The 13,310-nt window shown below is 42.4% G+C and overlaps 1 protein-coding gene across 50 annotated transcripts in view; it reads right to left on the bottom strand.

Moving 5' to 3' along the window:
• The window catches only part of FNBP1 (formin binding protein 1), a 92,008-nt gene that overhangs the window by 27,959 nt on the left and 50,739 nt on the right, over nt 1-13,310 (bottom strand). For all 50 annotated transcript variants that reach the window (XM_088177315.1, XM_088177301.1, XM_088177302.1 and 47 more), the window contains 2 exons: nt 2,085-2,213; nt 241-387 (listed from right to left, as the gene is read on the bottom strand). In XM_088177315.1, coding sequence (XP_088033441.1) covers nt 241-387; nt 2,085-2,213 — 276 coding nt within the window. The remainder of the gene's footprint in view (nt 1-240; nt 388-2,084; nt 2,214-13,310) is intronic.

Below are 13,310 nucleotides of genomic sequence, written 5' to 3'. Positions count from 1 at the left end.
AATTATCCTAATAAAATGAGAGAGTATTCCTCAATAAAAAAAACAAAAAGTATTGCAGGAAAAGCATTTCTGGGTGTTAAGTAGATTTGGGAAATAATCTGAGCACATCCTGCCTCAGAAGCTGTTCTTTGGTTTAGTTCCATGACTGCAAAGTTCCTGTGCTGATCCTGGGCCCAGGATTTCAGTCTCCATAAATTCGAGACCAATACTAAATAAGACAACCAACAATGCAACACTTACATTCTTGTGATCCACCGATTCTGCAGCCTTTGTTATCTCATCCAGACACTTCCCAATGATGGGGATCACCTGGCGGTCGACTTCTGCAAAGGTTTTCATGGATTCACCTATCCTCACGATTCTTCTTTCCTCCATCTCTTGTATTTTCTAAAAGATGACATTTCATTCAGGTCAAACACCAAGATTAACTTTGCAGTTTCACCCAATTTTCCTCTCCAGCTTACATCAATTACTTTAAAATTTAGAGATTAAATATATTTTTAAGAACAAACTAGGACAGCTGTTCTCAGGAAGGCACCAAGTGATACTGTTCCCTCAAACATCAAAATGTCATTCTAAAAGTAATCTCTTTTACTATTGCTAGAAATTTTTCAATTAACTTTTTATGCTAAAAAATGCTGATTTGTCAAACCCCGGCTTTAGACTTTTGTAAGGATGGTTCCTAAGGCTTTTAAAATAATTTCTGCAACAAATTCTTTCATTTTCTGTGCATGTTAGGAACAATCTTATTTTCATTCCATTGTAGAATCCAAGGAAGCCAAGATCTTGATGTCTCCCCTTCTTTTCCCTAGAAGGTAATTTTTGGTGCTTAGGGAATTCTATACATCCTGTCTGGTTCACAACACATCATGTATTGATGTGTTCATGTACAATAAAAACACCACGTGCTGTTCACCCCACAGCTCCTCACTGCTCAGTGGATTCAGTTCCAGGATCTCCAGCATCTCTTCCAAGGGCCTCTCCTTTACCACAGAGGGAAATTGAATATGGCACAATTCTATTGTGACAAATGCCAGCAGGATACAGAAAGGCATGAACAGGAACAGCCTGTGTCACACTGGACTGCAGGAGCAGTCAGCTTAAAATTCCCCTTTGCCTCGATCCACAAGCAACATCAATTCTTCACAAAACAACTTATTTCAACATCTAAAAGAAAGCCCTGGAGCACTGATAGGGAAGAGGGCACATCTGCAGGACTTGAACATTCTCACCTACAGATCAGGGTGTTCATCAGCTCCAGGATTTGCCTGATTCCAGGAACAGGTTATCTCAAGGCATTGCTTTGAAATGCCATGAGGCAAAACAGGAGGAGCCCATTTAGCTCACAAGTTTCAGCAGTGGGTAAGAAAGTGTGTTTGCCACGTAAATATCAGCTACTTCTCATCTGATGACAAGCATGTGACATGTCCTCCCTTGAAAAAGTTGCATTTTCCACTTCTGATGCTCATGACCCATTACAATGGAACAGTCATTTAGAAGTTCTGTTCTACTACATTAACCTCAATTCATTCATTCAAGCACAAACTCAGATCTTCACTCAGAATGAATCTGATGGCTTTTTTATTCTTCCTCTGCAGCCTGTCCTTAGGCACCCTAAGACACCATCAGCAGCAGCTTGCTTTGGATCCACTGCTGCAGAATTATTGTGGTTCACATTTAAACATTTATAACACAGGTTATAAAGGGCTGCTGGACTTTACAGATGCAGCAATGCCCAGCTGCCTCCTGCCCCAACAATGCCAGTGATGCTCTCCCTCATGCCCAGCTGCACAGACACAGGAGCTGAACAGAGAAAGATTGTGAGGATTCCAAAGGCTGTCCTCATCTGTCACGACACTTTAACGTCACCTTCCTTGTCTATCATTGGTGCCTTTATATCTAATTTAAGAAAAAAGGATAATTTATCCTACCACCTCTCAGGGTGGCAGACTGCATGTAAAATTTGCAAAGAATGACAAAAAAAATCAGCAAAAATTAAAAGTCATGGCCATAGAATTGAGGTGATGTGCAATGTTCTTGTGACAGGATTATGGGATACTCTAGAGCCTGCCAGTGACCCTTACCTGGAAGATGTTTGGTATGTGTGTGTAGTAATGCTCATGCTGCTCACTGTTGAACTTCTGTAGGGTGGAAGAATATTCAGCTTTGCTGTCTTCTGCCATCTGATGTCTCAGCTGGGCTTGCTGTCTTGCCTGAGGAAATACCAAAAGAAATTTGGTGAATTATAAATTTAGGTTATATGGAAAGCAATTGCATTGTGGTACTCCTCATCTTACTATCCAGGAACATTGTGAGGCTGAACAGCAGCTTTTGGTTTACTCCTATTTTGTGAAACATTTAAGCTGCAGTGTGGACAGTGCTGCTGCTCCTTCCTGGGATTACAATGTGCCATTTCCATGAACAACCTCTGTTTGAGCTGCACATCAAACACCAAAACAAGGTGGCCCCTCCACGTGCCCATGGGACAGGCACCTTCCCAGTGCATTCATGTTCACACTTCTTGCTCTCCCTATGCCCTGGTGGATGTCACCTGGTTTCCTCTAAGAAGCTGCTTCCCTCTTGGCAAGCAGTGTTTTCTGGGGAAAGGGAAAAAAAAAATCCCAACTGTTTTGTCTCATTTTAGCCAGCATATCCATGATAAAACCTCCTAACTCTGTGTGCCCTGCCCTTTCTCACTCCTCACACAGCCCTGGCATGAAGCACACAAAGAAAGGGGAGCCTGAGCAGCAGCTGAGATGCCTCCCTTCCTATTTTTACCCACACAGATGATTTGCTTTACTACCCAACATAGCAGAGCACTGGGCAATTAATCTCACTTCTTCCCCTAGAATAATCTGTCCCCAAGTGACCCTTTCATGTTTTCAGATTCCTCTCCTTACAGTTCTGTTCCCAAGGCCTTCTGTTATCTGTTTCACTGCCCAATATTCTTCCCTTACTGCCTCTCCCATCTGTTTGCTTTAGATGCCTTTTCCTTCCTTGCCTTTGGCCTTCATACAGCAACTCTTCCTTCTCTTCCCTTCCAACATTCCCTATGCCTTCCCCTCATTGAGACTCCCCCTCCCTGGTTGGAGGTCTGCTGCTGAAATTCTGAATTATTCCTTAAGACAAGGCAGAAAAATGCTGCTTTAAAAGCCATGTTTCAGGGGACACAACACAGCAAAGAATTTTAGCATATTTTAAGTGGGCTCCCATTAAAACCAGTTCAGAACAGGTTTATTCTTTGAACTCTTCCAAGCAGACAATAGTTTCCTGACAATAAACCCATGGAATACTAAATCATGGAACGTTTTTGTAATCATAACTGGAAGGTAACAAATCCTGCCAGAAGGTTTCAAATCTCAATTTGTACAGAAGTAGCCTTCCCCTGCATTTGTCAAGTTTGCACATCTCACCTAATAAGTTATTTCACTTCAATTCAGATATTGCTTCTGCAGCTGATTGTAGGAATTTCACAGATCCCCTTCACATTCTTTCTACAGAAATAATTCAAGCAGAATGAGGAGATACTGGGCACTAAATGCATCACAGGAGATGAAACAGTAGCATCAAATGGAGGAGAATGTGACTATAACCAAATAAGTGAATCCAATAAAAGACATTTTCAGCTTTGCTTGTTCCCAGGAGTTTTAACTGTCCACCAACTCCTGCAAAGAATGAGTGCCTAATTCCAGAAAATTCATCTCCTGCAATCAAATTCCAAGAAGCCACATCAATCATTTCCCTGCCCAAGTGCTGTAAAGTTTATTAAACTTCACCATCCACACAGTCACATACAACTACATTAAATATGAGTGGAAAACAATATATCCTTGTGCCATAAACACAGATTTAGCAGGAAAACAAAGTCAGCCATGGAAAGGAGGCAGCTGTAAGAGTGGTTCACACTCATCTCCCAACCCCTTCCTCACATCCCAGCTGCTGCAGATCAATATCCATTTGTGAGCCCCATTCTCCCCATCTACCTAAGAGGAACCCATTGTCTGAGCTGACTTTATACCAGCCCCACTCCCACTCTTCCAGCTGTCTCTCTTTCTTTTTTAAAAAGTAATTTTAAATAATGCAACTCAGGAATTTGTCCCTCGACTCTATTGTTGAAGCAGAAAAACAAGAAATCCATTATTACACATTTCCAGGCAGACCCAGCAAGCATTAAAGCCATCAGAGTTCATTTTCATGAGCAAACTCATTGGCTGGATATGACAAAGTAACTCTGAGCTAAATGTATACAAGAGCAGACACTCAGTTTCCAAAATGATCTTAACTGGCCCCAAATAAGAGGGGGCAGCAGATGAGTAAACAAAATTGGGTGCATTCCAAAACCAGAACTTTTTATGTAAGAGCCCTAGTGATGCTTTGTTTCTCTTGGCCACTTAATGCACTTGGCAAGCTTCAATCTGTTTAAATATCTTTCCAATGAGGTATTTGGATCTTAGAAAAAAAAAAAAAATCAAATCTAGAATTTTTTTTATTACTTCATTTCGGTATGTCACTTCCTCTAACATCATCACTTCTAGTATTAATAGAACTGTACCTTATAGTGAGACTCCTGCACTCTGTTGAAGCACAGAATGATAAAAACGAGTCAATGATGTTAAGTTTCACATTCAGAGTAATGGATGCAGTAGCCCAGAACTGCAGAGAGTCACAGAAGCTATTTCAGGAGTAATTTATAGCTGGGCTTTACAGAAAATGAAGTTTTGCTTCTTTACTGCTCACTTGTGCAAGCAAACATCTTCAGAGAAGGTTTTTTGGTGGCTTCTTAGAGTTAATGTTAAAAGATTTGCTCTGAACAGAATTTCCAGGAGGAAAGACTTTGGAATAATTGGGGTCTGGAAAAACCAGACGATGACTTCAGATATAGGAGAACAATACTGGAATGCAACTTTCAGTCAACACATTCTCTCCTTTAACTGGGCAGGGATGAGTGAGAAGAGCTCAGTTTCCAGTCCCATATGTGAAACACAATCACCTCTGCAGGCTGACAGACTGCTCAGTGTAAGAGGTGGACTCTGAATGCAGCAAAAAGTCCCCTCTTCAAAGGAAAAAAGAATGAGGTCACCTTTCAGCACTGTAGAAAAGCAAAAAGGGGATGTACACCTGAGGGGTTGGTGGGGAGAACAGCAGCATTTTGCTTCCAAATGCCTGGCACTGCAAAAGATGAACAGATTTCACACATCTCCTACACCAGGCATACCTTTGTAACAGTTTTTTGCCCCAAAATAAATGTGCACAGTAGCTAACTGCAGAGTAGTATTAACTTGCAAAGTGCTGATTCCTGTGGTTGTCTTCAGTACTTTAAAAAATATTTTTTAAAAAATCAGGCCTCAGCAGCACATCCCACCTTGGTGAAACACAACACTAAATTCAATGGCCATATGAGCTGGCAGCACACATCGTGGCATCTCTCTCTTAAGGTAGCAGGAAGAGCACAAACATTGAGCTCTCAAGACAATTTTAATTACATTTCCTGCAGATTTTCTTCTTAACAACTGAGTTGCAAAAACTAGACTCTCAAATAACAAGTTGGTTTGGATAAATGACTCTAGCAGGAGATGCCAGGGTAAGACACTGATGCACTGAAATCTGACTCAACTGAAGTATTTATGGGGGTATTTAGTTCCCTTTTAAAATAAGAAATTAGAAGAAAGTTCAACCTGCAAACCTTTGAAATAACTCATGTTAGAGAGATATATTTAGTGCAAGCCTTTCTTAGCACCTGCTTGAAACCACCTGCAGTTTTATCAATATGATGCCACTTCAGCAATCAGTGCAGAACAGAACAAGTCCAAAGAATTCCAGACAAGGGAACTTATCCATAATCCTTGCAAACTTGCAGCACTAGTAAAGCTTTATATATTGATCTGATTTAAATTGGTTCTAATATTTTATGCCTTTGAACAGGAAAATTGAACAGAGAAAGGGAATGTGGACACTTTATGATGGCCACTGTGAACTCTGAAAGTGTAAGAAAACTTTTGCAAACTGCTACACTTTACATGAAGGCTCTTAAAGAATTAAATATATTCATTTATATTGTTCCATTTACCTTCTCCCTCAAGCCTCCTTTAATAGGAAATGCAACTTGTGATAAAGTGTAGAAGAAATTTTTAAAAACCAAGTGCATTTTCTGCCATCTTGGTCTCCAATAGAAGAAAAGAATGAGGATATTTTGCTGAGAACAATTTTCTGAGACACATTCCAGAAACAGCAAAAGGGTCAATAGACACACTGTCTTCTGGGTTTACACAGACAAAAAATGCAGCTCCTCAGGGCTGTTATGGTGGGAGTGATATGAATAACTGAAAAGGGCAGAAAAAAACTTTGGCTGTTATTCAGCTGGTCCACACTAAGTGGAACAGTTCAACTCCTCAGCAGTTGCTCTTGTCCAGAATGGCAGAGTTTCCAGTCAAAACTTTGGTGTCACTTTGTTTCTTCTTTTTTTCCTCCCATTTTGCACCCCCTCTTCTCTTTCAAACTCAGACAGCATGTGAGATGCATCACTGCCAGGCCACTGCCTGCCAAAACAGATCTGTCTTTGGCAAATCCAAGATCAGACTAAAATGCAAACACACCAAAAAAATCACCCCTGCCCCCTCCCCTCAACTACCCAATCCCTTCAAAAATAGCTTAATGATAAAGGCAGACTCGGAAACACTTCACCAATTTCAGGAATGCTTTCTATTGCTCACAGATTTTTCAGCTCCAGGCTCTGGCTGTCCTGCGACCACCGGGCACTGGGAGCAGCAGCCCTGGCAGCGTGTGCAGGATCATTAATAACAGTGGGCATCCTGCCACACACTTCAAAACAGGGCCAGGGCTCCAGGCTTGCATTTACATAGCCTCTTTACTATTTTACAACAACCAGTTGGGTCTCTCTGAACTGGCAAGCAGAGAAAGGTTTTGAAATTTGCTTTCCCGACAGCAAAAAAAAAAAAAAAAAAAAAAAAAAGTAGAATGGGGGGTGCAAAATAACAGCAGCGGAAGAAACAAAAAGAAAAATCCTTTTCTTTTAACATTTGAAGAGGTGGAGGAAAAATCTGAGACTCTGTGGGTGCCTGAAATCCTTTGGCTGAATAGAATATACAAATGAGCAAACCACTGACAGAGGATGGAAAATCTTCCTCACCACATCTCAGGAATTGTTATCTAGTGCAGTCTCACTGCACACAATTCTGCCAGAATTCAGAAACTCACACTAACAAAAGATATCTCCAAACAACACAGTCCTGCTGAAGCTCCAACAACAGAAATGGACTAAATTAATTAAGAAGAGCAGCACACAGCACCTCTCAGCACTCTGCTCCAAGGCCCTGGGGAATAACTGTGCCTCAGCCCCAAAACTTTGTCTCCTTGCACTGCCATTCTCATGTCATGAATACTAAATAACCAAACTCTCTGGATGACTGAACTGTGAATCCCTGCAAAAACCCAGGAGTTTTCCACACAGCTCAAAAAAATGCAGTTCCATGAGGATATCTGGCAAGTCTAATTCATTATAAATGAAGGATAATCTCTGTGGATGGAAGGTTATGTGGATTTGATGGAAGAGGTAACAAGAAAAGATGTATTTGGGGCGCTGGCTGACAATGTTTAAATGATTTCTGGAGTTTAGTTGTACTACATAAGCAATTAAACTCTGCCATGTATAAATCTTGGGTATTGAATATAAATAATGGAAATTATTTCTTGAATATAAATAATGGAAATTTCAGGACTGGGTAATAGATTGCTTAGCTCATACTTGGAATACTGGGCACGGTTCTAGTGCTCTCTCTCCAAGAAAGAATTTACAAACAAAGCCAAGGCAGAAGGGACAGTCAGGGTTGAAAAAGTTACCAGGACAAATTTCGTAGCCTTGAAGGCCAATTTTATGGGTAAAATGCACAATTTGTCTCTCAGGGAGGTGAATTAGTCTGAGTGACCAGGGTGATGCTGAGCTGCAGCAACAAAGGCTTTCCCAGCAGAGATAAAGTCACTGTCCCCCTCTACTCAGCATTTGTCAGGCTATACCTGGAATATTGTGTTCAGTGGTCCCCACTGTACAAAGAGAATACCTGGACAGACTGGAGAAGGTCCAGAAAGAAAATGATCCAGCACAGGGAAGCTGTCAGGTGAGGAAAGGCTGAGAGACCTGGGTTAGGTGAGCCTGGAGAATGAAGGCTTGGGGTACCTTGTCACTGTGGTGACCAGAGAGAAGATGGAGACTACAAGGAGTCACAGGGAAAAGACAAGGGGAAATTGGTACATGTTACCCCTGGGGAGATCCCAACTGGACACCAGGGGACAATTTTTCACAGTGAGAACAATGAGCCATTGGAATAATCTCCCCAGGGAAATGGTGGAATCCCCAACACAATTCAGCTCAAAAGGGTTCTGGGCCATCTTGTCTAGACTGTGCTTTTGCCAAGGAACACTGGGCCAGACAATTCTCCAATTCCCTTCCAACCTGGTATTCTATGATTCACTGAAACTGAAGAGCCTACAAACTAAATTAATTGAATTCTGAGGCCTTACTTCTCACGCAGGTGAAAAGATTTGTTCTAATGTTTTGACAGAAAAATAATAACTGTAAACAAGCTTTCCAACTCTACAGCATGGAAATAATTGCTTTGCATTAGTTTAGAACACCAGTTCTATTGCACTGGTGATTCAAACTGCAGTTGTTGAATTCAGGAGATATTCTTAAGCCTCCCCTTCACGCCCCCTTTCCCTCCCTTTAGCAATCACCTCCCAAAAGAGTTGTATTGTTACAAAACTCAGGCAAATTTCCACGGCAGAGCACTGCTGCAGGGGAGCACTTCTAAAAGGAAATGTAAGTTCAGTTGGATTTCCTTGCCTTACACTAAAACTGGCTCAGGATCTGCTCTTTGATCTCTTATCACCAAGCACAGGGTATGTATAGGGTACATATGGAGATTTATTAAGTTCCCCAGACACTCCTGCTGGAGTCATTAACTCTCTATTGAGTAGAAATCGACCCTCTTAAATTAGTCATGATTCCAAAAGGGAAACAGCTGCTGTGCACGGGGTGGCAGGGATGGCAGGTTGTAAACAAGGATTACTCTTCCAGAAATGCAAATTGCTCTCCTGAGGGACTCCCTGCATTCACACACTGCATCATCCTTTAGGAAGGAAATAGTTCAGGAAGGAGACTGGGGTCTGCATAACCCACAGAAATAACATTAAATCACTTTACCCAGCATTTGAGCTCATTAGAAATCCGACACACATCACAAGCAAAGATGCAGAAATTGAGCCAGTTCCATTTGTGGTGCAAAAGAGAAGCAGCTGCCTATTCAACATACAAAAAACTCACCATCACACAGGGAAAAACTTCTGCTGTGTCAAATCTCCAAAAAGAAATGCACAGGCCAGGCCCTGGCACACCTCACCTGCATATTTCACCTTGATGCTGCTGCTGTATCTCTACAAATTCCCAGCAAAGAATGGGAAAAGCAAAGGCTCTGGAACCACTCATTGTAATATTAATACCACAAGCAATGTAAGTCTTCTCCACATTGCAAAACCACCTTTGCACGTTTCCTACAGTGCTGGTACACTCGTGGTGCCAGTGGGTGCCTTGATGTGGGCAGGAGAGGGAAGGGATGCAAGTCCCACCATCAGAGTAGATGACTTGGCACCTCCTGAAAATTAGGGTTATTCAGTAGTTACAGTCTGCAGAAGGCACAACCTGGGGTTATTATGAAGATTCCTGATGACTTTGCTGACTAAACCTCAGGGGGATGTGGCAACAGCAGAGCCCTGAGCTGGAGATGCTCCTCCAGGTTAGTCTGGGGGATGTCAGTGATTGCATCTGGCTTCACTGGATGCTGAAACATCCACCTGAGATGTCTCCAGAGCCCAAAATAGCTTCTCACACCACTCATTGTAAAGATGTGTAAGCTCCCAGTGAAGGGATTTGTGTCCCACAGCACAGAGGCTGGAGCAGCAGTGAGCACCTGACAGCAGTGCTGAGCACACAGGAAGATCAGCTAATCCCAGGCTCCAATTAGCAGGATTTCTACACCTACATTCTGTCAGACCTTGCTGTGATTCAGCTCATGGCTCCCCCAAGCCATGCTGAGTGTGTTTCCTGTGGGTAAGGAGGGGAACAGGCTCTGTGCTTTGTGCAGAAATTCAGGTAATGTGGCATGAGAAAAGAGAAAATGAAACCTCAAACATGAAACCTCAGCAACTCCCCACAGTTATATTTACAGACTAGAAAACTACTATCATGATGATACTGTATTTTAGGGTTTTCTGTAAATTTTAATCTATTCTGGGTCCTCAAAACATCTTGGATGTTGCAGACATAACCTGAAAATTGCAGAGCATAGGGGAAAGCTCCCAGAGATTTCAGTAAACTGGAGATCACTCCCATTTCCCTCAGTTTCTCCACTTCAAAACCAAAGGCAAATACCCCAAGTATCTCAGATTATTGCCTAAGGTCAGCATTTGACCGTGTTCCTCTTCAGCCAAGGGACAGATCCTGCCTGACACCAAGTACTTCAAACCACTCTCCTTGCCACAACTGCTGAGCAAATCAAGAGGCAAACCCTTCCCATGGTTGGCCTCAGCCACTTCCTCTTTAAAAATCAGACTCTGAAATGCTTACCTGGAAAAGCAACCCTTAGAAAAAAACCAGTTGATTTTTTAATTTTATTACAAGAAGTCTGCAAAGGCACCACTGGGTACCACATTATCCCATAAAGATGTCAGCTTTTTAGTGATTGCAGCTCTGAAGAGAAGGCAGAAACAATGGAGCTCTGCCTTATATGTACAGTGGCTCCGTGCTGGAGACAGAGACCATTTCCCCAAATGGTCAAAAAATTGAAGCAGCCTCTCTGTGGTTTTTGAAAGAGAAGTGCTTTAAAGCACACAACCCACTGTGATCCAAACGAAATAAAGCTTTCAGTGATACCTACAAGGCTTTCTGGAAGCAGCATCAGCATGTTGCAGCATTTATTTAGTTTATAAGGATATTTTCATAGAGAGTGAGCTTCCTGCCCTGACTTTGCTACACTGCATTTTGTGTTGACACAAACATTTCTGCAAGCTTTGGCTTTGGTGGTTCAGAGGCTCAGTGCACACAGGGAAGGGAGCTCAGGTGCTCTGCTCCACTCTCCCTCTATTCCTGCATACTGTGATCACTGCAGAGTGAACACAGCTTCTGCTCCATGTTCCTACTGCCAAAAAAGGAGCTGAGAGGAAACGAAGCCAAACACTCCTCCCTCCAAGATCAGCTCCCAGGCTGCTGCCTGGCAAGGTGCTGGAGCTCATCCTGGCCTCAGAAGGGGCAGAGAAGGGATGTGCCCTCCACATACCTGGTCCTACAGAAGGAATGTGGCCCTGGGTACGTGATGCCCAGGCTCCACATCCAGCCCTGCCTTTAGGCCCTTTGCCAAGCAGTCCTGGAGAAATAAGGAGCAGAGTGACTCTTATTCTGCTTCTCTGCCACTTTTCCACTTACTTAATGCTCCCAAATTGTAATACCTTGGGCAAGGGATAAGTGCTGGTAGATGGCAGCTCTGGCACAGAATTTCCTGCTGCAGTTGTCAAAGGCTACAAAGACTTGAAAGATGAAGAGATGAGAGCATTTCAGAACCCCACACAGCTTGGCATTAGGAAACTGCAGCTGTATTCTCCTCTGACTCTATGTGTCATTGTGATCACTGTAGAATTTTAATTCCATTAATGCCATCCACTCTATCGTGTGTGAGGCAAAAAATAGCTCCTGTGTCTGCTCATATTGGCAGGTACAAGCTGAAGCAGCCAAGGTGTCAATCTCAAGCCAAAGAAATGAGGGCAACCAGCCCCAGTGCTGGAGGAGCACCTTGTACTGCCAAAGAGAAGAGCTCTGACACAGCCAAACTGCTCATTGTCCTGGCCAGGTGGATTTTTGGGGGTGCAGCAGCCAGGCCATAAGGGGCAGGAGGAATGAGAAGTGCTGCAGCAGAAGCAGGAGGTTGAAGTCATCCCATTGCTTCCTTTGGAGCTGAGCAGTTCCTGCATCCCCCTGGAGCTGGGGAGAGCAGCAGTGCTGGTGAAACAATCTCCCATTCTGCACTGGGAGTTATGCAAGAGCCTCCCAGTCACACGGGCAGAGGGGAGCAAAGAAAGGCCATTATTCACAGCCTGACATGGATGAACCCAGTTTAACACATGCACTTGGAAAACACTGTTCTCTCTGTTCAGTAATATTATTTCACATTCCACTCATTTTGATAACCTTTTCCTTCTCCCATCTACTCTGTTGACTGCCTGGAAAGTGGAGTAATGCCTTCTCCTGAGAGCTGCCAACATGCATAACTAACAGAATTTTCTTTCAAGATACCACTGAGCCTCATTTTGCAATAAATAATTTACAAATTCATACAATAAAAAGCTAGAGGAATTTAAAAGGGAAGCCTCTCTGCTTCACTTGACAGGGAAAGAGCACCAAGGTAGGAAATTGCTTCCCAGAATTTACTTAACACACTTAGATTGCTATATCACCAATATGCGACCTTTTACTCTGACCAGAAATAATCAGCCTTGCAGAGGGATATAGAAATAAGGAGTTTCAGTCCCTTATTTCAAACAGTAAGTCATGTCTTTGTATCCCTTTGACATGACCTCAGCTTTGGAAAAAAAAAAATCTAGGGCAAGCCCTAATTTTATCTATGAAATTATTCTAAAATCACTTTATACAGATAAAGCAGAGATGATCCCTCTGTGTTAGAAAAATCCACATGTGGTGCCACATCTTTAACAATCTGTACATGCATTCATCTGTCAAGTGCCCTGGCAAATCCAGAAGGCAACAAAGGATCAAATCTACATGGTGAATTTGCAACTAAGAGCCAAGCAAATTACAAGACCACAGAGGTATTTTGTCCTTTGATATGCAATAGCACTTGGGGGAAATTTTCTGAGCTTGTTTATGATTTACTGTCCTCATTTCCAAGAGCATCCTTGATGCTCTCTGCCACACAATGTTCAGCATGCCAGAAACACGAGATCCCACAGATGTAAAGGGGAATTTATATTTCCTATCTTCACAGGACTGAAGTAACTGAGAATAGAATGAAGCAGACCTCTTGAGAAGCAAAGCCTACATTTTGCAAGGAGACCTCAAACTAGAAAGATTTCTTACCTATAATTCACTTTCCTTTCCTGTCCCTGCAACAAAACATTTGGCATATTTTAAGCCTCAGCTTTTACTTTTTCCTTTCTCTTTGGGTCCTTTTCTTCTTTTTTTTTTCCTTCAAAAAATAAACGTTTTCAAATGTTCTGGCTATTTTGTGCCT

The sequence above is a fragment of the Sturnus vulgaris genome, chromosome 22 (assembly GCF_052056855.1).
Source record: "Sturnus vulgaris isolate bStuVul1 chromosome 22, bStuVul1.hap1, whole genome shotgun sequence".
NCBI classification, from domain to species: Eukaryota; Metazoa; Chordata; class Aves; order Passeriformes; family Sturnidae; genus Sturnus; species Sturnus vulgaris.
This window is presented reverse-complemented; position numbering and strand designations above follow the sequence as displayed.